Below are 24,204 nucleotides of genomic sequence, written 5' to 3'. Positions count from 1 at the left end.
CAAGCGACAAGACTTTTGTCAGGGACTGTATGTGTCACATGACCGGCAGCACCGTGGAAACCGTGGTATCCCATAAATTGGCAAGATGACCACTGCCAGCCGCTCAGTCATTGATTGCATTAGTCAACTCGGCTCAATTTCTCCTAATATAAGCAAAACTGTCCTTATCTGTCTCCCTATCTATCTACTCATCCTTTTGTCCTGTCCCTTCCCTGATACTGTCCTTCACGCGAACGTCAACATTCGTGGGGTGTTGCGGCTTACGCCGGCTCACATTTGCAGATTAATATGGAGGGAACTTACCTGCCTCCTTTGCGCTCAGACGCACTGGGGTTCTCGTTCCCACCAACACACGCTCTCTTTCTGTTCCGTGTCAGGACCGTGACAATATGTAGCACAGCTCATTTGTTGCTTCCAAAATCCTTAATTACAATATAATTCAGTGACAACAAAAAAATAAAATATGTTAAACCTGTAGCTTTAAGAGTTCATAAATCAGTTCAGGTTGAAAAGGTGAGCATGTTCATGTAGCAATCCACAGATGCAACCAAAATTCCACTGGCATGCAATGTCTGGTCACACCATCCAATAAAATGAGATGCTATATTTCGTGATCTGCAAACAAGCGCTTTATGGGAGTTACTGTTTTATGAGACTGCCAGAGAAGTAAACATACCACTTTTTATAGACAAATAGGAAGTGAAGTTCAATCAATAGCCTACGACACAACACCACTAAAGGATTTTAGAGTTCTAAAGTGGAACGTCCTTTAGGGTGTACTCACACTAGGCAGTTTGAACCGTGCCTGAGTTCGTTTGACTAGTGTGAGTGCTCCGAGCCGTGCCCGGGCGCGGTTCGTTTAGCCGGCCCTGGCCCGGTTGGAAGAGGTGCGCCCGTGCACGATTCAGTTGGACTCGGGCGCGGTTTGCATGAAGTGTGAGCGCTAACCGTGCTGAAGCACGGAACAGTACGCGTGATGTCACATTTTTGCGACGTTCCAAAAAAAACCCCAACATGGCGGGGAAAGGGTCGCTTTGGTCTACTGCAATGTTTGTTGGAAATTTGGGCAGATGAGAGCATACAACAACAGCTGGACGCATAAAACCCCCGATATATTTCGCAAAATCCGGGATTATCTTCTTCATCGTGGATACCAAAGAACCACCGAGCAGTGCCGAGACAAGGTTAAAAAACTGCGGGCACAGTATTTAAAGGTGCGGGATGCACTCTGTAAATCTGGCAGCTCTGCAGATGAAAAAGATCAATTCCAATGGAATGACGCTGTCGACAGCATCATCGGCATCAAACCATCTAGCCAACCGAATGTCCTGAAACCCCGCCCACCATAATGACGTAATCGTACTCGGGCCCGGTTCACGGCAACCGTGCTTAGTGTGAGTACACCCTTAGAAATCACGCTTTTTAAGTGGCAAATTGTGGCAGCTTTAGCACTCTATAACAGCCACCCCCCTCCCCATTACCTACGTAGAATCTGCAAGCTCTGCAAATGGGTAACCTGTGGTCCTGGATTTCTTCTTTAACATCTGTCAACTGTCAAGGTGCCTCCAAGGTCCCCACACACTGCTCCCTGGGTGCCTTTCATGGATGCCCAATGCTCACAAAGGGTGATGGGTTGAATACAGAGGACACATTTTGTTGTGTCACCATGTGCTGTGCATCATAATCACTTTACTTTCACTTCATATGTAGTTTAACAATGCACAAATGTACTGACATTCATAATTGGATGTGATGCTGAGATGTAATATCCAATCCACAGGTCTTGCAGAGAGACGCTTGTGAGGTGGAAGCCAGTGAGGTTTGTGATGGTCATGAATATCATCAGCTCCAAACAGCAGCTCCACCAGTCTCGAGCCAGGAGCTCCCTGTCAAAGAGCACATGCAGAGTCCTAGCAAAGGTGAGCCTTTAACATTAGCAGATGGTCTGTTGGCTCACTACTGAATTTACCTGCAGATAACATGTCTTCTCAGTAGAGTGTAGCCTTTGATTAACAGCGGGTTGCAAAAGTATTCGGCCCCCTTGAAGCTTTCCACATTTTGTCACATTACAGCCACAAACATGAATATATTTTATTGGAATTCCTCGTGAAAGATCAATACAAAGTGGTGTACACTTGAGAAGTGGAGTGAAAATCATACATGATTCCAAACATTTTTTACAAATAAATAACTTAAAAGTGGGGTGTGCGTAATTATTCAGCCCCCTGAGTCAATACTTTGTAGAACCACCTTTTGCTGCAATTACAGCTGAAAGTCTTTTAGGGTATGTCTCTACCAGCTTTGCACATCTAGAGGCTGAAATTCTTGCCCATTCTTGTTTGCAAAACAGCTCCAGCTCAGTCAGATTAGATGGACAGCAGTTTTCAGATCCTGCCACAGATTCTTGATTGGATTTAGATCTGGACTTTGACTGGGCCATTCTAACACATGGATATGTTTTGTTTTAAACCATTCCATTATTGCCCTGGCTTTATGTTTAGGGTCATTGTCCCTAAAAACTCCAAGAGGGTTTCTAACAAGATTGCCCTGTATTTGGCTCCATCCATCTTCCCATCAACTCTAACCAGCTTCCCTTTCCCTGCTGAAGGGAAGCACCCCCAGAGCATGATGCTGCCACCACCATATTTGACAGTGGGGATGGTGTGTTCAGACTGATGTGCGGTGTTAGTTTTCTGCCACACATAGTGTTTTGCATTTTTTGGCCAAAAAGTTAAATTTTGGTCTCATCTGACCAGAGCACCTTCTTCCACATGTTTGCCGTCCCCACCACATGGCTTGTGGCAAACTGCAAACGGGACTTCTTATGGTTTTCTTGTAACAATGGCTTTCTTCTTGCCACTCTTCCATAAAGGCCAACTTTGTGCAGTGCACAACTAATAGTTGTCCTATGGACAGATTCCCCCACCTGAGCTGTAGATCTCAGCAGCTTGTTCAGAGTCACCATGGGCCTCTTGGCTGCATTTTTGATCAGTGCTGTCCTTGTTCGGCCTGTGAGTTTAGGTGGACGGCCTTGTCTTGGTAGTTGTGCCATACTCCTTCCATTTCTGGATGAGTGCTTGAACAGTGGGCAGAGTGCAGTTCAAGGGGGCCGAATACTTTTGCAACCCACTATACTTTAGCAACGACAATAATTTTGGTATTGTTTTAAATGTAGCACAAAAATGCATCTTGGTTTGCCTTGACACTGCCCTCAGGGAACCTTCCAACTTATGAGAAGTAAAATCATCCTTCTTTTTATCAGTCTGTTTCATAAGGCACCCAAGGATCTAGGTTTGGATTTAATTTTGGTGTTAACTTCTGAGATTTGGCAGATATACTTTAAGTAATGTTTTTATTGTTAGCAACTGCATGTTCATTGGCCCATACAGTGAACACATAAACAAATCTATCATGAGTTCTGCAGTGCTGTGAGCCACATATGATACAGAGAGAAGGAGAACTTCATTTTGCAGACTGAAGCCTGTTTTTGCTGCATATCTGTGCAAATGCAAAGCTATACAGAAAATACATGATGTTGCTTTAAATGCAGAAGGCTCCATTTGGCATCTTGGTTTGCCTTGACACTGCCCTCAGGGAACCTTCCAACTTATGAGAAGTAGAATGATCCTTCTTTTTATCAGTCTGTTTCACAAGGCACCCAAAGATCTAGGTTTGGATTTTATTTTGGTGTTAACTTCTGAGATTGGGCAGATATACTTTAAGTAATGTTTTTATCGTTAGCAACTGCATGTTCATTGGCCCATACAGTGTACACATAAACAAATCTATCATGAGTTCTGCAGTGCTGTGAGCCACATATGATACAGAGAGAAGGAGAACTTCATTTTGCAGACTGAAGCTTGTTTTTGCTGCATATCTGTGCAAATACAAAGCTATACAGAAAATACATGATGTTGCTTTAAATGCAGAAGGCTCCATTTGGTGCCATTTGAGATCATTGTTGTTCACCACTTGAGCATTGTGAATTAATTAGCATTGCCAAGGACCAACTCGCATTACAAATTTTAGAAAAGACAGGTTAAACACAGATCAGATAACCTAGGGCTTGGCGATAGCACCTAAAAATAAAATCAGTTTAGTTCTACACCGATTTTCCACTTTTTAAAGAAGAAATTATTTTTAAGTCTTCTTCTTAAGAAGAAGAAATTCTGTATTTTTTTAAAAGGTCAGCTACAACACATTATTTAGCAGCTTTGTTTTTTGTGCTGTGATATAGATGTAGTATGACTATTTCAGGAAGGTTTTTGTTTTTAACTAGATGAACCTGCCTTTTTCCACTGTGTTAATGGACACCATATCTTTCATTTATATGAAAGGTCACTGCATCCATAATTGCTTCCCACCAGGATCAGGCTGGGATCATAAGAACTCGATGAAGGCCGGAGGCATTTTCTATTCACTGCTGAAGTAAATTGTGGGTTTGTCTCTTTGCATTGTTTGTGTTTCTTGTGTGGAGCGATTTGTTCATGCAAATTAGGTCAGGCTGTCTTCACCTTCTGCTAGTCTCAGAAGGTGAAGAGCAATTTAGCAGAGTGACTGTGTGATAAAAAACAATTTAAATGTCCATATTTTTAACCCATTTAAAATAAAATGATTTGGTGTTCATTTTAAAAATCAATTAATTATCCAAAATTACCCAGGTCAAGTGTTGTACAATTCCAGGAAAATCTTATTGCGATTATTGAGGTAATTATAATTTGTCATGGGGGGGATTGGGGCACATTTGCAAACATGTTGTCAGACACGATAGAGGCTGGAGAACTTGCGGCAGTGGATCATGGGTGTCTGGGTTGCTGGGGAAGGGCATTGAGACAAGCAGGAGTTAAGCGCATGGGCTCAGAGTCCAGAGGACCACATGGCGGCGGCAGGAGCACACAATATAATTATAGCACAGCCTTTAGCCAGTCTTTTGGGGAGGAGGATGTCAGGATTTTTTTAAGCAAGGTCTTGCGTCGTCGAGGTCCATAGAGCAAGAGGATTGGCCAGGTTAAAAGTCAGAATCATGAAGATCAAGACAACAGACAGGCGAGGGCAAATGCAGGAGAATGGTCAAATCGGGGTATGGGATTGTGATTTATCCTGGATAACCAAACAAGGCACACACTAATATTTGTGTCTTCTTCAACTAAAACATATAACTGCAACCAACAAAAAGTAGAAATCAACTCTCTCACTAACTTTTCATAACCGCTTATTCAAGCAGGGTAACGACTGCCAGGACATTGGGTGCAGAGCCAGACACCACACACACACACTGACAATTTTTTTCTCAAAAATCTATTATTAGTTTTCTTATAATTCGGTCCCTGAAAAAAGTCTTGTCGCTTGTGTACAAATTGACCTCAAGTACTGCTGAAATATATTTTTTAAAAGAACTTTTATTCCCAACAGCTTTTGTAATAATGTTTCAGTGCAAAACTAAACTGTCAAAAAGTATTCTAATATTCAAAGCTTAGTAAATCCCACTGAGTCCATTTTTGCAAAGACATAAGTGTTGTTGCCTTTTCATATGAGCTTCACCTGTGACTAACAATGGATCAATTAGGCCTCAGGTGTGTGTAATAATGATCCCAGTACACTAGAGCTTCACATCAACTGCAACTTCAATGTGTCTCAGCGTCAAGTACAGATGATTAAAAAAAATATTTGAAGAGACTGGAGACATTTTGACAAGCCCAGGTCAGGCAGACCCCACAAGACAACTGCTCTAGAGGACCATTTATTGGCCCAAAAATCCAAGGCCAGCCCATTTGACCTGGTCACCTGAAGTCCCTGTGTCAACCAGAACAGTTTGTCGGATTCTGTCTCAAAATGGCCTCCATGGTCGAATCAGTGCCCAGAAGCCAGCACTAAACACAGCCTGCTAAAAGGATGGATGCTGGAAAAGTGTCAGAAAACAGTAAAGGTGGTGGCAAAATCATGGTCTGAAATATAAAGAAATCTTAGCTACCTTTTATTTTTACAACCATGAAAGAGGCCAAATTCTGCAGCAGGATGGTGCTCCATCACATACTTCCATCTCCACATCAAAGTTCCTGAAGATGAAGATGGTCCAGGATTGGCCAGCACAGTCACCAGACATGAACATTATTAGGATGAAAGAGGAAGCACGGCAAGACTGCTTTCTTTGCTATTCCTCATGACTTTTACTGCCTATTGTGGGATCTGCTCTGTAGGCCAGGTTTGTGGGTCCATGGTGGATTCAAAGTTGAGCAAGACCGATTATGTCATCTGTACGCCGAACAGGAAACAGAAAACTCAAGTGTGCCATATCAACATGCTGAAAAGCTATGTTGAGCGAGAGCATGTGCCAGTACAAGACAAAGCTGAGGAACAGGGAAAACCTGTTATCTCCTCAGCTTCAGTTTCTGTCCCTGTTACTCATTCCCCAGCAGGATGGACTGTATTTGCATGATGTTCCTGTAGCTTTAGAATCTTATCTGTCACATTTGCCTGCAGCAGACAAGTTCTCTGTCATACATGTAGGTATGTCTGTCATGATATTGACGTTGGTGGTCAAGCTCCCATCAGGCAGCACCTGTATTGGCTGAATCCAACTAAGTGAGCGGTGATGCAGTCTGAAGTGACCTACTTGTTGGAGAACAAGCTGGCTGTGCAGAGTTTCAGTGCATGGAGTAGTCCATGACTACTGGTCCCGAAGTCTGATGGGACCTTTCGGTTCTATACTGACTACAGAAAGTTTCATGTGGCCACTGAGTTGTCACAAAATTAGACCTATGTCGGTGTAATTGACAGGTTCTGTTGACTCCTCGAGCTGCTGAGAGCTGCCTTTGTTACACCTCATAACTTTCTGCAGTATTCTGTGATGCCATTTGGTTTACGCAATGCGCCTCCTACCTTCCAGCGCTTAATATGTAGTGTTTACGTTCCTGACCTAGACCAGGACGTAACCTGCACACAGAAATCCAGATCTAACTCATGACTGTGGAGGTGTGAGGGTACATTGCTCACCGCCAATAACAGGAGTAAAGTTTTTACTGCATATTGCAGTCATGTGACCATAAATACAATAGATTTTTTTGCCTTGTCTTTCTTGTCTAATGTGCTTTTTGGATATAACACATTGATACTGCTTGAAGTGTATGCAGTTAATTGCAGTTAATATTGCTTTTGCTAATATCCTTTGCAGCAGATTAATCTAAAACTTTTTAATAAGCAGCAGAGAAAATAGTTATCAGAGAGACCTATTGAAGTATCCAGCTGTGTGTGAAGCTGTTATGTTTAATATTTCAAAAAAGTACCCATACTTATCAAACTACTAAATCTGCTAATTCTGATATGCAAATAATAGTGCTAAAATCTATCACATTAACACATTATTAATTTTTTAATGCATTCAGTCACTACTGTTTTTACATTTTATTATATTACATCAGTTTTGTCACTGGACCCTGATAACCTCAACCTCTACCAATGAAAAAAGGCATTCTGTGTACAAATGTGATCCTTACTGATTGAACCGCCAAGCGTGTTTGTTACAGCTTTACTAACCACCCACTCAACTCTAAGCAAATGAAAGATTGAAAGGAAAGAAAGAAAGTGAAGTGATTGTCATTGTGATACACAGCACAGCACATGGAGCACACAACAAAATGTGTCCTCTGCTTTTATCCCAGTGGGTATCCATTACAATCTTACAAGTTAGATGGCTGCACGGACAGCCCACTTCTGATGATTTTCTTGTGAGGGGACTGCCTGTCAGACCTGCGTTTAACAACAACTGTGCCTGTGGCATTTCATTTCCTGATTACATTTCTTACAGAAACTGGCAGTTTAAACTCTCTCTACTTGGGTCAGTGGTTGGCCTAGCAAGTAAGGAAACAGATTCGTAATTTGAAGGTTGCAACTTCAACAAAGTCCCGAACTGCCTAGGTGCCACTGAGAAAATCCGCCTGGGGAGCAGTGTGTGGGAACAGTGCTTTGTCAAAGAAGGTGGACCTCAGTGGCACCTTGGCAACCTTCTGATTACGGGGCCGCTTCCTTAACCGCTAGGTCACCACTCCCCCTGCTCCTACCACTGCTTAGATGAACAGGTAACAGGCTGCTTCCTGCTATCTCCTAAACATTCCAGATAAGTTTACACTAGTCTGTAATCAAAGAAGGTGTGTGTGTTTTGTCTGAATGTGAGAAGGAAGCATACATTTTTTTGCTCTCATCTGTTAGTAGTGGAGGTTTTATTCAGCAGCCCTGTGGGCCTGTTCCTTCATGTACACCAGGAATGAGGCCCTGGGGGAAATGCAGAATTGTATTTGCACGGTTAACAAAATTATATTTGTAATGTACTGCTGGGTACCGCCATCATAACAAATTTAGATGCCAACGATAGCTTTAATGAGTTTCTGGATTGTGTATGAAGGTATTTTTCCATACATATATTTTTTTTAACTTTAATAATCCTGAAGGAAATTGCTTCTCTGCTTTTAACCCATCATCCTTGGTGAGCAGTGGGCAGTTATAACAGGCGCCCAGGGAGCAGTGTGTGGGGACGGTACTTTGCTCAGTGATACCTCAGTGGTACCTTGGCGGATCGGGATTCGAACCGGCAACCTTCTGATTATGACTGCCTGCCAGACCTGCGTTTAACAACAACTGTGCCTGTGGCATTTCAGGTCCTGATTACATTTCTTAAAGAAACTGGCAGTTTAAACTCTCTCTACTTGGGGCAGTGGTTGGCCTAGCGAGTAAGGAAACAGACTCGTAATTGGAAGGTTGCAACTTCAACAAAGTCTCGAACTGCCTAGGTGCCACTGAGAAAATCCGCACACACTTTTCCCCAGCTGCCTGTCATGTTTTTTGCGACGGTGTTGGGTCCTTCGGTAGCCGGTAAGCAGGGCGGGTCTGCCTCCAGAGGGCCGGAGTGCCACAGAGCCCCTTGGATGGCATGAGGATCCAGTTGGGACCGGCTCTGCTTGTCTCAATGGAGGCAGAAGGGACTGAGCGGATGGTCCACACTGGCACCAAGGATGTGCTGTGGGAGGGGCTGCACGTGCCCAGAAGGCACAATGTTGGATGTTTTACCACTGCGCTTCCTTTCCCCGTCAGCTCGCGGACGTGACAGACCTTTTATCCATTTTTTTTTTTTTTTTTGCTTTATGTGTTGCACAACATATTCTAGAATTTAATAAATCAAATGTAACATAAGCACTGTAAAGTTACCTGAACACTCTTAGTCTCAGTTATTGCAGTGCCAGTACCTAGCTTTCATCCATCTGTTCAATAATTTGCATTCTATTAATGTGTTGTGCACATTGTGTGCTGTGCTGCAGTGTTTCACAATGACAATCACTTCACTTTCACTGTATAAGATGTTGTTCACAAAATGGCATCACATCCAGTCAGCTGACTTAATTAGCCAACACAACATCAGGAGGAGGTGACTGCCATGTTTGGAACACAACAGCAAAAAGATGTATTTTTTTAGCCAAAAAATTACATTATTTTTGTCAGTGAGGGTAGATGAAGTATGGGAAACAAAGAGAGTTCACATTAAGGTCACATGCTTAGTATAAGAAAAAAACGCCATTTGCCTTCTGATGCTGCAGTGTTGTTGTTTTTTTTTGTATTTTTTTTTTAGTATTTGTGGAAAAAGTGGAGGTGAGAGGAGTGCTTCAAAAGACAGACAAGTCTCCTGAGTACCTACTGGAGGTTAGTGAGAACAACAAAAAAAAAATGTTTTGTGTGTTCACTACAAATGTGCACCTGTAATATTCACTGGTCCTACCAGAGGTGGAAAAAGTACAGAAAAAAACTTAAGTAAAATAACCCATCTAAAAAATAACCCATCTAAATCAATTACTTGATTTACAATTAACTTTGAGTAAAACTTTCAAATACATGATGTAAAAAAAGTACAAGTGATTAATACAGCACTAGTTGTTTTTATTCAACTTTTAGGCGGTATAAATGTACCACCCCATAAAACATTTTTAAACACAGTTGGCCAAATTCTGAATTGTATGGTCCAACTCAAACATTACAATGAAAAATAGAAAATGAAGTCAAAATCAAAGTATCCCAGTGGAAAAATGTTCAACAATTCCTTATTAACAAACTGTGTTTTTTGTTCTTTCTATAGCAAACATAAATATATCAGTTGTCTTTACTGACAAATGAGCACACTGACTGCTAATATGACAAATTAAATAAAGCACCCTGCCCCACAGAAAACTAAAGCTCTTGTTCAGTTTGAGCAATGTAATTGTATGGAATACACAAGCAAAAAGAATATACAGTGCATCTGGAAAGTATTCACAGCACATTTTGTTATGTTAAGGCTGTTATTCCAATACGGATTAAATTCTTTTTTTTCCTCAGAATTCTACATACCAAACCACTCTTTACACCTATCACCTGTTCTAGCCTTTACAGGACCATAGAGGAACTCGTATTGTTAACTACTCTCACAAAGGGAAATTTTAATAATAGGGGACCTTTAATAAAAGGCACATGGAAGCCTGCCTGGAGTTTGTCAAATGCTACCTGAAGGCCTCTTAGACCATGAGAAACAAAATTATCTGGTCCTTGGTATAAATGCCAGCAGTCACATTTGTGGGAAACCAGGCTCTGCCTCCCATCCTTCAGAGGTCATACAAAAGCTTGTGCCAAGCTTGTGGCATCATATTCAAAAAGACTTGAATCTGTAATACTTAAATGTACGGGATTTATCATTTTTTTTATTTTAAGTAAAATTGCCGAAACCTCAAAATCTGATACACTATGAATACTTTCCAGATGCACTGTGTAGGCTATTCTACTTACTACCACATGCTTTCATGCTGCAGGCTGTAAAGGTAGGATTCTTTATCAGAATCTGCATTATTCTGGCCCCAAATAAGCATTTGTCCAGATGTGTACTTTGTCTCTCTATGAATTTGTAGGTGTTGTGGTCTGACTCCAGTGTTTTGACTGTAAGCAGGACCCCCCAGGATGTGATGAACCTGCTTACCCAGGTCAGGACCTCTACTATATATGTTCCTAGTCCAGCTTTTATAAACAAAATTAAGAAATTAATATTGAAATTGATACACCAACTTTATAATTTATGAAATTATAAAAAATATAATGTTTAAAGCTATCGAACCCCTTTCAAATTTGTGCTTGCTGTCGTGTTTGTGCATCTTTGTGTTGTGTAGATATGCCAGATCTTCCCAGGTGAGTGTGTAGAAAAGTCTTTACCACTGTCCAAGTGCAAAGACACTACACATGAGCTGGAACTCAGGTAATATTGTTGTCCTCAAAAAAAAGAGAGAGCTGTTTGAGTACTTTGTTTGTCTAACAATTTTTTTTTAACTAAAAATGTACCATACTGTTTGTCACCATGGTATCAGTGTCACTCTTGCTGAATTGTATTTTTTTACTTTGAATATTTAATTCAGATTTAAGGCTGTCATGGTGAATAAAAAAACTCAAAAATACCTAGAAAAATGATTTGACATGTTTTAGAAATAGTAAACTGCACTGGAGAAGACTTCTGACAGAACAGTCACCCAAACAAAACAGTAAAATTTGTATTGCTGTATTTTTGTATTTATTTAATGTGTATTTTGTTTTAGAAACATCATATTTTGTATATTGCTTATTGTTGCTTTTACCCAGTAGGTGTCTGATTGCTCTACCTGCCCATGTGCTAAAACATGACAAAGTAAGTCAGTTTTTTATCACCGCCCCATCAGTGCAGCTGCCCGCAAGCACAAGTAAGTAGTACCCCCTCTGTATTTATTCACTTGGATCTAATTTCTGGAATTTGGTCTAGATTCTTGACCAGGGTGGTCCATAGTAAAAAATGGGGTGTCAATATAATATCAGCATATTTTAACCTAGATAGAGTACTTACTTCTGCAGACACAAAGTGAAGATTCAACTCTACATTGTACACCCAGTTCAGTACATTTACAGCATTTCATTTACAGCATTTATCAGCATTTATCAGACGCCCTTATCCAGAGCGTGTTAGCAGGCATTCACCCACCGTTAGGTAGAAGATGGGGTAGTGAAGAATCATATGATGAAAATGTAAAAAAAACACACTACAGAAAAAAAATATATATATTACACATAAGAATGTTATTATTAAGCTAAATGTGGTGTAAAAAAATAACGGTATGAAGTGTAATCATTTTGGGGTTTGTTCTGGAGGGAACTTGGTTTGCAGACTATTTTTGTCAAGTGTTGGAATTTTAAATGACAGGTTTTCAGGGAGGACAGGGTGCCTGAGCAACAGTGAGCACATCCAGAAGTATATTTATAGACCCTAGAGCGGACTTAGATGTCTGGGGGTGCAGAATATCTCTTTGACTTGTGAATTAAAATAGCAGTTGTCCAGTAATATCTGTGCTACTGTTACAAGGCCATTATATTAAAACTTGCACTTTTAAAAAAGGCTTTATTGCACAGTCTATTGCTTTTATATATTTTATTTCTCTGTCCTTTTAACATAGCATGTCATATTTGCTCAGGTACCTGTGCAGTACTGTGACTGTTGACTAAGGTTGTTTAAATTTTTTAATGAATAAATATATTTAAATGAATACATGTAATTAATTAAACAACTCAACATGGTAAAGTAGGTGGTTTACAAGGCATATTTACAACTTCTAGCATTTCTTTTTTTTGTACTGGATGTTATTCTCCCACTTAGCCTTCAGTTCTTATATGTATTTTATAGATATCATTTGTGATTTCTAAGTACTACTTTAAATAGAAGGGCACTTGTTTGAATAGGCAAGTGAGCATTTATCAGGCATCTTAAATTAATATCATATAATTCAAATTTAAATTAATCAGTGCCTCAGAGACATTGATAAAAACACATGAAATACTCATTGAAATACTTCATCAGTGTGCAGCGTTTATTTTTATTTTTTAATGTCTCCGATCTAGGCTATTTGCTGCAGTACAGGGGGACTAACAGGTAAGAAAGTTAACAGGATCAGAGTTGAACTTAGCTTTTCCTCTTTTAATTTATTTTTCCTGACTGCCTTGCATCATTTTTCTGTGTCTCAGGCCCATCTGTGGTGTAGCTAGCATCCAGTCAGTGATGGGTGTCCATCCCCCATCTCAGCTGCCCCCTCCTCCTGCCTCCATACAAGCTATGCAGTTTCCTCCCTCTGGTGCTGTGGGAGAAAGCAGTATTCTATCACCACCTCAGACACACTTAATGCCTGTTCCAAATGCTACTTCCAACCCTAGCCTCCTACCACAGCCCCATGCACAGCAGCTGAGCCAAGAGCAGAACTGCTTATTAGACTGGCTGCGTAAACTTCGTCTGCATAAGTATTACCCGATCTTCAAGCAGCTGACTATGGAGGAGGTAAACTGTGCACTTTACACACTTTCAGCCCAGATTGTTTTTGATTTAAATATGCTCATCTCCTCCATGCAGTTCCTAGCTCTCACAGAAGAAGATCTAAATAAATATGACCTGACCCAGGGGGCCAAAAAGAAGCTGAAGACCCAGCTGGAGCTGCAGAAGTGAGTGTCAAATTTTAGGACAGATCATAAATTAATAAGCCCTTCCCAGAATAGCCGATAATTTATCAGTAAAAACAACTTAGGAATACAACTTTGTACTAAATTTAACAGGTTGCTGTGTAGTGCAAACCTCTATGCAAGAAATGTAAAATACAAAACAGTCTTTGCTGAGACATTAACAAATTTCTGTGTTGCTTTGACTTCATTCATTCATTTCATCAGCATCTTCATGACCCCATCTGTACTCATGAATCCTGCGGTTTCAATTTCCACTAGGGTGGGTTAGATACTGGGTTAGCAGTTAGTGTTTATTCCCACACAATGCTATAATAGGGAAATAGAACTAAATTATGAATAAGCTCTCTCAGTATGTATTTACATGCACTAAAAACAATTCTAGTAATATGAAAAAAGTTTGGGAACGTCTATTAGCCTGCATAGTAATTTAATCTACTTCCACCAAAAAGATATCAGTTGTTTTTCATTTCCACTTGAGTACTGGGATTTTTTTGTCAAGCTGTATTTAGAAATCAAATGTGAAAATCTACCTGTGCAACGCTAGGTGGACAGTTGCACATTGTGCTTCTCTCAACAAAAAGTGTGAAAGTGAAGTCATTGTGAAACTCATTGTGTGAGTGTGAGGACTACCCGGACGGTCTTGATCAGTTTTGAACATTCCACAGGTGAACAGGTTAATTGGAACAAGGATGAGGCAAGGTTCACCACTCTCTGAACAACCGCATGGGCAAATAGTCCAGCAGTTAACAAATAATGCTTCTCAATGTACATATGCAAGGAATTTAGGGATTTCATCATCTATTATCCATAATATAATTCAAAATAAATTTCTCTGCATAAGCAGCAAGCCCAAAATCATTTACAGCATTTATCAGACGCCCTTATCCAGAATGACTTAGTAGTTACAGGGACAGTTCCCCTAGAGCAACTTAGGGTTAAGTGTCTTGCTCAGAGACACAATGGTAGGAAGTGGCATTTGAACCTGGGTCTTCTGGTTCATAGGTGAGTGTGTTACCCACTAGGCTACTACCACCCCAAAAACCAACATTGTATTCCAGTGACCTTCGATCCCTTAGGTGGGACTGCATTAATAACTGCTCTTAAAAGGATATTACCATGTTGGCTTAGAAATACTTAAGAAAACCACTTTTGCCAGTTTGCCACTACATCTACAAGCGAAAGCCATATATCAACACCACTGGCTTCTCCGTACACATAATGAATTTGTGTCTTTATCTCTCTGTCTCTCTTTTCATGCGTTTCAGTTGAACAGCTTTGTAATGTGATTTTATTTAACAGTTATTTAACATTAACTGGTCGGGACTGGCTTTCGATGGGGTGTTTGTATGGTAAACTCCTATTTTTTGCTGGCTGGAGGGCTTTGCCACCTGGCCCTTGCTTCTTTTTCATGGGTTGGAGAAAACAGATTCTGTCTGATAAGTCCTGCTACCACTCACACGCTTACTTCCTCTGTGTCATGAGTTTCACGTTAGTCCTGTGTAATGTTCCCTAATCGTTTTCACCTGTGTCAAATGAACTTCACTTTACTTTACTTTACTTTCAAGAGGAAGACACCAGCAATTCTCATTCGAATTCTATAGATTTTGAGTTTACAAACTAAGAGCCCTGATAAGGCCTAACTTGTCCGAAAAAGAACATGCTCGGAAATTGTTAAGTGCTAGAAGAAGAATTTTTTTTTATTTTGTGCAGTGTGTGTGCATGTGTGTGTGTTAGTGTTAGATTCGTCTGAAATACTTCTTGAACAAGTGGGTTTTCAACTTCTTCTAAGAGTTGGTAGTAGTCTCAGCTAGTCGAATGGAGAAGGGCAAGTTGTTCTACCTGCCAGGGACAACAAAAGAGAATAGATTCGATTGGGATCGGAGACCCTGTGAAGAGGGAATTTTCAGTCTCATTTCATTTGCAGTAGCGTATTGATATAGAAGGGTGCACTTCCATTTACAGCCCTATAGGCAAGCATCAAGGATTTGAACTCGATGCGAGCAGCTACCTGCAGCCAGTGGAGAGAGGTGAGAAGAGGCGTGACAAGGGGTGTATTTTGGCTGATTGAAGATGAGGCGGACTGCCACATTTTGGACCATCTGGAGTGGTTTTATAATGACTGCAGAGGCTCCAGCCTGGAGAGAGTTACAATAGAGGAGTTTAGAGATGACCATTGCCTGGATGAGGAGCTGTGTAGCCTGATATGAAATAAAAGGCCTAATCTTGTGAATGTTGTAGAGAGTGAACCTGCATGACCTGGAGATCGCAGCAACGTGATGGTTCAGACTCAGTTTGTCGTCAATCCAAACTCCAAGGCTTTTTGCAGACGCCGTGGGTGCTAACAGTAGCAAGCCAATTTGAATTGAGAGGTTTTGCTGAGGGAAGTTGTTGCCCGGAAAGATCAGAATCTCAGTTTTTGATAGGTTCAGTTGGAGGTGTCGCTCAGAGACAGGCCGAGATTTGTGTCGCAATAGTGGTATCTTCTGGTGGGCACACCGGGTGTCGTGCCTAGGAGGGGGGGTGATCTGGTCATGCTCTGGTCTGGAAGGGGTTTGAGAGTTAATGTGAGTTTCACGTTAGTCCTGTGTAATGTTCCCTAATCATTTTCACCTGTGTATAATGTATAAAGCTCCCTGTTCGTTTCTGTTCACTGTCGGGTCTTTGTTATGTTACATGTTCACCATGTTATCGGATGTGTCCCCTGTCCTGTTCTTCACTCATTAAACCGCGGTTTCATGGCGTCGTGCGAATGTGTCCTTCTTCTTTGTCATCTCATCTTCATCTCCGTCCACCTGCCTCAGACTGTTGTGACTCTCTGGCCAGTTGAGTTAATGGTGGTGGCTGCTTCTTATTCTTCCCATATGCCTTTGTCATCATTAACTTCATAATTCAAAATCAGACACTGTGACCGATACAACCAAAATGTCAACATTGGTTTAATTTAAGTTATATTGTTATATATTAAGTTAAATATACATTCCTGCTGTTGTAGGCATTCCAGGCATGCAACATAACCAAATTTTCATAGTCTAATTTTTTACTTTTACTGCCTCCCTGATGTGTAAGGATTCCTGATGGCCAGTGTATCTTGACTCTCTGGCACATTTATCCAATGTAAGGGAGTTTTCTTTTATAATCCCACCTGTAGCATGTGTTTGTGTAGCTGCATGAGTGCCCTTCAGGACTGTGAAATTGACCAAAATTCAGATCACAAAGTGATTTAAATGTGCAACACATTGTTAAGATCTGGGACTGGATTTGGGCTCAGTTGACTCGGGATCTGTGTGTTGTGACTCAGCAGAGAGAAGCTAGAGAAGAGATTTGGGGTGTCCCAGTACCCGGTTCCCTGCGGTGCCGTTGCCCGTGTTACACCCACAAGCCACACCCACTCCAGCAGCAGTGCAGGTACCTATTCCACAGTCATATTAGTACAGTCACATAGTACACAATACATAAAGGTGTTAAATTATAACAGAGGATCCGTACCCTGTTTCTCCTTATGTAACCTTCTGCAGGCTTTAGGTTCAGATAAAAAAATACATTTTGGTTATTCTAGATGCTCTGAAATGATTAGCTGAACACAGCAGAATATTTCAGCACCTCCCTAGAATGTTTAGGGTCTTTTAGAAATGTCCTCGTTTTTCCATGAAAAAAACACATGAAAAGGGAAAAAAAAAAAATTGACAAAGAATAATATAAATTGAAACAATGATATAGTCAAACACATATCTCATGAAGCACTACATATTCTAGTGTGAAGAAGGCCAGTTTTTGCTTCTTTAATCAGGGATTCTGTTTTATTCTATACTATTATTGAATATTATTGAAAATAGTTTTCTAATTATCAATAAAGCTTTTAAACTGACACTTTGGTTAATAAAGACTGCATTCCACAGGAACCCAAGACTATATGTTGCTTATAGAAGTTCTTGTTAGAAGTACATGTATGCATCTATTCCATAATTTTCAGCCACAATAGCCATTTCCAACAAAAACAATGTTTGGACTGTTTTGATCCTATTTCAAATCAAAACCAATTTTATTTACACATTTTAACAACCTAGTTTGATCAAAGTGCTTCACAGTATTAAGAATAAACAAAAGACCTTAAAATGACTGTTGAACACAAAACTAAACTAAATTAAAAATAATAAATAGTTAAATAATTAAACATCAGTGTCCTCATTTAGATGCCTCCCAAAATAAGTAGGTCTTAAGTTTTGATTTAAATAGACAGATTGGTGAGGCTATGAAGCTCAGGGGTCAGCGCGTTCCATAGTCTTGGACCAGCAACTGCAAAAGAGTGGTCCTCTTCATGTTTTTGATCTTGTCCATGGAACCTCTAACAAATGTTGTCTAGTTGAGTGCAAGTCTCTGCTTGGTTGATGAGACTTTAAAATGGGCAATGCCATTTATAGGACAAAAAAACAAACAATAAAATCTGTATTCAACTGGGAGCCACTGTAGAGAATACAGGACAGGTGTGATGTGGTCGTACTTCCGAGTTTTTGTCAGCAGACAGGGAGCAGTGTTCTGGACAAGTGTTAGGCAATTAACTAATGTTTGGTTGATTCCAAAATAAAGAGTGTTACAATAGTTGAGCCAAGAGATAATCAAATCATGAAATGCTTTCTCCAGGTTGCCATCAGTCAAGAAATGCTTGATTTTAGTCAAAAGTCGAAGCTGGTATAAGATAGAATTAATTGGTTGTTGGATGATTTGAAATGTGAAAACATAATGCATTCCATCTTGTCATTAATTCAGAGGAAACTGTGAGACAGTCAGAGTGTAATGCCCTTTAAGCACCTGTGGATGAATTCCAGCACACTAGGTGTGTTGACTCCAGTGTCAGCATAAACAGAAAAAATTAAGTGAAAGTGAAGTGATTGTCCTCAAAGCACACAGTGCAAACAACTAAATGTGACCACTGCATTTAACCAATCACCCTTAAGTAAGCAGTGGGCTAATTATAGGTCCGCTTCCTTACAGGCAAGGCCACCACTGGAACCGGGTCACTACTCCAGAACAGGGCCCAAGACATTTCATGGCCTTTTAATGCACCAATCTGTTGTTTCCTATTAAAAAAGATGAGACCCTAAACTTTTAATGGTAGTGTAAAAAAAAATTAGCTGAAATTTACACTCTTCCTTTGTATAGCCAGTATTCATTAGGTTGACACAGTGTGGTAGAACGGTATCAGTCTTGGATGTTCTTTTGATTTGCTCAGAGTTGCATGTGGAGGTAGACGCTGGTGCTCTACCTGTTCCTCGGGACAGTGGCTCTTCTTCAGGCTACTCTAGTGCTCCCTCCAGCCCCATGACCCCTGCCTTCAACAGGCAAAAGGATCCACATGCATACCGTGAGTACTGTGGTGAATGGGGAATGTGTGTTTCGTTGTGTTAGGATGAATGGTGCAGTCTGGTGTCTTTGTTCCTGTTTAGAAGCTGACCTGGACCCAGGCGATAAGGAGCGGTCATGTGTCATGATGAATCCCACTGTCCCCAGTGGATACAGCCGTCCCACTGCACAGGTTATGCCCGTACAGAACGAGCCAAACCTATCCCAATCCCACCTGATTCTGCCGCCCCCCCATTCACTGCCCCTACTGTCTCCTGGTCACATCCTCAGTTCTCCACGGAAGCCCTGTCCTCTTCCTCTCTGTCCTGAGGACAGGGTTAAGTCTCTGGCCAGTTGGGGAAGACTCGAGAACATGTTCCCAGGACTTTGTATAGATGGTTCCCCTCCTGCAGGATTTCACCAGGAGAATCTGGGGCCCATGGCTTCAGTGCGGTCCTCGTCGGGGCTGATGGTGGAGACCAGCACTGCTCTCACTGCCACTTCCAAGACTTTGCATCACATCTCCCATCCACCACTCCACCTGCAGCTCTCATCCTCACTACAACCACGGGCTGCAGGGTGCTACCCTTGTCACACAGCACCCTCTTCCTCAGCACCTTCCTCTTCATTAGCATCCAGACCAACCTTTCCTGCTCCTATCACAGCTGCGCCCAGCAACATCTACAATTTCAGCAGCATCTCATCTGTGGCATCAAATTCCAGTCCTGCTTCCACAGAAACCACTGGCTATGAAGCCACAGTCCATGGCTCTTCTTCCTCCTCCTCTTCCTCCTCCGTGTGTGTGTGCAGCTCTTGTGGGTGCAGTGGGAACTGTGGTTTGTACGGCACCCTACCCACCAGCTATGCAGGGTACTTTCCTCTCCCGTTTTCTGCCGCTTCTGTCTTCACACTGGGCCCATTGTTGCACCTTAGTCCCCTGCTGGCAGGGGGTGCGGGCGTACCCTCACAGTTCTCCTACCCCCTGGTTGTGCCCCCGCTCTACAGCAGTAAAAACCCAGAGTCTTCCATGCCTCCCATGCAAGGAATCCTTGGGGGAGGTCAATGTGCATACCAGTCCCCGGGTAGAGTGGATCCTGGCATCAGTGGGCAGCTGAAGAAGGGTGGAGGGAATGCATCTTGCTACAACTGTGGGGGGAGTGGCCATCGGGCACCGGAGTGTGGGCAGCCATCCATGGACTCATCTCAGCAAGGTACTGCAAGGACAGGTCCCTCTTTATCCCACTTTCTGGTTTGATGGCAATTTAACAACTGTCCTCTGTTGTAGGAATATTTCGACTGAAGTTCGCCCCTCAAACTGACAGCCAGGACTCAGGAGACTAGAGCCGGCACTGTGGACTTTACGTATCTTCTCAACTGTTTGCACCATTGGTCCCTTTCTGACCTGCACTCTCAGCTCTTATTCAGTTCTCTAAGATCAAAGATTGGAGTTTTACTGATGGATATAACCACAGAGGAGTTATTCAGGTTATTCAAACTAAAACAAGCCAATGTTCCTCTATCACTCAGGGCTGAACTTCCACCTGAATCAACAACTTCAACTCCTCATAAATGATCAAATCACCACACTTTCCCTTTCATGACTGCCAAACACTTCAAGTCTGCCAAGTATTCTATTCAGATGCCACTGCATCTGTGAAACCCCTGCCACATGCGCACAACATGGGTGGAGTCAGCAGCTCAGACACCATTTTTAATGGACAAATATGGATGTTTCTTGTTTTATGTTTTTATTTCAGTAATTGTTCTGGTGCGGGTTGCCTCACTGGAAGTAAATTTTTCCCCTCTACATGTAACACCAGCAGCTACCAGGCCTGTGTCTGGAGTACTGTTCTCTGATTAATACAGATCCAGCATCGCTCTGCATCTTCTTAGAATATCATACTCAGTCCCAATTATATTTTACCCACAAAGTCGTGTACTTTTTCCTTGTTCTTTCAACAAACACCTGTCATTGCATGACTGGATCCATACTCGTGGCTTCTGATCCAGTCAGAGGAAGAATGTTTCTAGACTGGTCTAGTTACAGTGATGCACACATCTTTATGATCATTAAAGAAGGTGATCTTGCAAGGCTTAAAAATCATAATTCTACCACGTTTGGCCTTAAAATGGCAACAAAGTAAAAATAATGGTTATGTGATGTTCAGCTTGTTTGATTTGATGTGGTTTGATTAATGTTTTCAGGGAAATTCAGGTACAGTTCAAGCTTTGAAGAACAAGTGTAAATGACAACATACAGTGCATTCACAGCATAATTATTTTTTTGTTACAGCCTTATTCCAAAATGGATTAAATGCATATTGTTCCCTCTGAACTCTACACACAACACCCCATAATGAAAAAATGAAACGGTGTACTTGAGGTTTTGGCAAATTAATAAAAAAGAAATGAACAACAACAACAACTTATTTTTGTATATCTCAAAATCACAAGCAGTATGTCTTAATAGGCTTGACACCCTCATTACTTTGACATTTTCTGGAAACAAGGATAACTGTGTAAAAAACTCACATGGTGAAAAATGGGAAGAAACATTGGGAAGGAGTAAATTAGAGAGAAACCTGTTTCCAGAGTGGGCAATCACTGAAGTCCACTGTAATACACAGTGTCTGGAAAGGCCAGAGTGGACAGATGAGCAGCACCTCTCAAGCTCCATCAGGTTGGATGGGAAGCATAAGTGCACAGCCATTTTAAGATCTCTCCAGAGATGTTCAGTTGGATTCAAGTCTGGGCTCTGGCTGGGCCACTCACAGAGTTGTCCTGGAGCCACTCCTTTGATATATTGGCTGTGTGCTTGGGGTCAATGTCCAGCTGAAAAATGAAATGAGTTCAAGAGCACTCTGGAGCAGGTTTTCATCCAGGATGACCATGCAGTTAATGTATCTTTCCCTCTATCCTGACCTATCTCCCAATTCCTGCAGCTGAAAAACATTCCCACAGCATGATTCATTATTCATTATTCAGCCCCAACCATGCTAGTGATGGTATTTGCCTGGTGATGAGCGATGCCTGGTTCCCTGCAAACGTGACACCTGGCATTCACACCAAAGAGTTCAATCTTTGTCTCATCAGATCAGAGAATTTTGTTTGTTGTGGTCTGAGACTCCTTCAGGTACCCAGGCAGACTGCCATATGCCTATACTAAGGAGTGGCTTTCATCTGATCACTCTACCATACAGGCCTGGAGCTCTGACAGAGTGACCATTGGGTTCTTGGTCACCTCCCTGACTAAGGCTCTTTTCCCCTCCCTCTCAGTTTAGGTGGCTGGCCAGCTCTAGGAAGATCCTGGTGGTTTTGAACTGTGCTTGCTGTGCTGTAACCTTCCCCAGATTTGTACCTCAAGACAATCGTGTCTCAGAGGTCTACAGACATCTCCTTTGACTTCATGCTTAGTTTGTGCTCTGACATTAACTGTCAAGTGTGGGGCCTTATATAGACAGGTGTGTACCTTTCCAAATCAGGTAGTATCAACTGTTTTTCCACAGGTGGACTCCAATTATGCTGCAAAAACATCTCAAGGATGATCAGGATAAACTGGAGGCATCTAGGCTATATTTTAAGAGTCATGGCGCATTTTTTAAAAGAAATTTGCCAAAATGTTACAATGTTATTATGGGATGTTATGTGTACAATTCAGAAGAAATTTATTCCGTTCCTTTTAAGGCTGTAGCATAACAAAATTTAGGAAAAGTGATGCGCTGTGAAAACTTTCCGAATGCACTGTACACACATCTCTCATATTGTTCTAACTGGCACTTCCTCCTCTGATGCACGTGGATTCAGTCAATGGCTTCTTTGAATGGAATCCAGATTGTATAACAGGCTGCTTTGGAATCGAGTGGACAGAGAGCTTTCAAAGGTAAACCCTTCATTCCTACAGCTTTTTCAGCATCATCTTAACTGAGACATAGCTCTGCATAGCTTTTTGTATAGCCCCCACATGGAGGAAGTGTTTCAGGGTTCAGTGCAGGATGTCTGTGCAAAATAATCAAAGGGCTGTGAATGAGGCCAGTTGAAGGGAGACACAGTTCAGACACTGACATTTTTAAAAATGATAACTTATTGATGCTTTCTGATTTCCAAAACCTTGTTATTTTGAGTTTTTTAGATGTCCCACATGGGCATTTTTATATGATATTTTTATCTCAGCAGTTCATCATATTTGTATTTAGCTTAAGGTTGAGTTTGACCACAAGAATCCAGTAATATGCATGTTTCCTACATTCACATAACTATTATTTGTAAACATTATTATTATTATACTTGCCTGCTTTCCTCTTCTACATTTTGCATTAACAGAAAGTTGATTTTTATATATACTGTTTGAAATAAATAAAAATTGTCATGCATATTTGCTTATGTTGATTTTGTTGTGAGATGTCCACTGTCATTATTGTTATGCATCATTTAGATAACCAACCAGAATTCATATCTGTGCTACACCCATTCATGTTTAGATGGATCATGTGGTGGGTAACACACTCACCTATGAACCAGAAGACCCAGGGTCAAATCCCAATTACTACCATTGTGTCCCTGAGCAAGACACTTAACCCTAAGTTGCTCCAGGGGGGACTGTCCCTGAACTACTGATTGTAAGTCGCTCTGGATAAGGGCATCTGATAAATGCTGTAAATGTAAATGTATCCTGCCCATTTAGCTGCCTATTTGCTCAGGCTAGAGGGCTGTATTTTTTCGTACAAGGAGTTTTGTGAAGGTAGCTGGAAATACTGCGGCAGGTACTCTGGATGGCACTAAAGGAAAGAAAATAACAAACAATATCTATCCCTACAAAACCCCTTGCCTAACTCACTCCCGAACAATGGAAAATAGAACAGTTGATTATAATGTGTCCAAACTTTTGGCCTATAATGTATTTTGGCAAGAAAAGCACCAAATGTAACCTGGAAATGCACCATCAAAATGACATGTTACAGCTGGAACATCAGTCAAGATGGGGCAGTGGTGGCCTAGTGGTTAAGGAAGTGGCCCCATAATCAGAAGGTTGCAGGTTTGAACCAAGGGTGGTGGGTTAAAAGCAAAGGACACATTTCGAAGTGTGCACCGTGTGCTGTGCAGTGTATCACTTTACTTTTTTTGTTCATTTTTGCCCACTTTCAGATTGGTGTTTGAACAACATAATATTATTTTGATATTTCGTGTACATTAAATACAGGCAACCAATGAAGACAGTTGAAGACAAAAATGAACTTTAAATTCTTCTTTTAACATGTTGAGATGATGACCAGCTCTCCCATCCATACTTCTGTCCATCCATACCTCCACACATGATATCGGCAACTTTGGTGGTTCGGG

The 24,204-nt window shown here is 41.3% G+C and overlaps 1 protein-coding gene across 7 annotated transcripts in view; it reads left to right on the top strand.

Annotated features, from left to right (window-relative positions):
- The window catches only part of zcchc14 (zinc finger, CCHC domain containing 14), a 30,503-nt gene extending 8,351 nt beyond the window's left edge, over nucleotides 1–22,152 (top strand). The window contains exons 2-14 of one of the 7 annotated variants that reach the window (XM_028958532.1): nucleotides 1,781–1,919; nucleotides 9,617–9,687; nucleotides 10,958–10,991; nucleotides 11,175–11,193; nucleotides 11,641–11,735; nucleotides 12,922–12,952; nucleotides 13,045–13,351; nucleotides 13,424–13,512; nucleotides 16,597–16,644; nucleotides 16,829–16,935; nucleotides 18,758–18,889; nucleotides 18,972–20,078; nucleotides 20,153–22,152. In XM_028958532.1, the coding sequence (XP_028814365.1) occupies nucleotides 1,781–1,919; nucleotides 9,617–9,687; nucleotides 10,958–10,991; nucleotides 11,175–11,193; nucleotides 11,641–11,735; nucleotides 12,922–12,952; nucleotides 13,045–13,351; nucleotides 13,424–13,512; nucleotides 16,597–16,644; nucleotides 16,829–16,935; nucleotides 18,758–18,889; nucleotides 18,972–20,078; nucleotides 20,153–20,208 (2,235 nt within the window). In that variant the 3' untranslated portion in view covers nucleotides 20,209–22,152. Of the gene's footprint in view, nucleotides 1–1,780; nucleotides 1,920–9,616; nucleotides 9,688–10,919; nucleotides 10,992–11,174; nucleotides 11,261–11,637; nucleotides 11,736–12,921; nucleotides 12,953–13,044; nucleotides 13,352–13,423; nucleotides 13,513–16,596; nucleotides 16,645–16,828; nucleotides 16,936–18,757; nucleotides 18,890–18,971; nucleotides 20,079–20,152 lie in introns of all 7 variants that reach the window. The other 6 variants (XM_028958531.1, XM_028958527.1, XM_028958528.1 and 3 more) reach the window with 6 other exon arrangements.
- Nucleotides 22,153–24,204: the final 2,052 nt, after the last annotated feature.

Source organism: Denticeps clupeoides, chromosome 17 (genome assembly GCF_900700375.1).
Source record: "Denticeps clupeoides chromosome 17, fDenClu1.1, whole genome shotgun sequence".
In the NCBI taxonomy this organism is placed as follows: Eukaryota; Metazoa; Chordata; class Actinopteri; order Clupeiformes; family Denticipitidae; genus Denticeps; species Denticeps clupeoides.
This window is presented reverse-complemented; position numbering and strand designations above follow the sequence as displayed.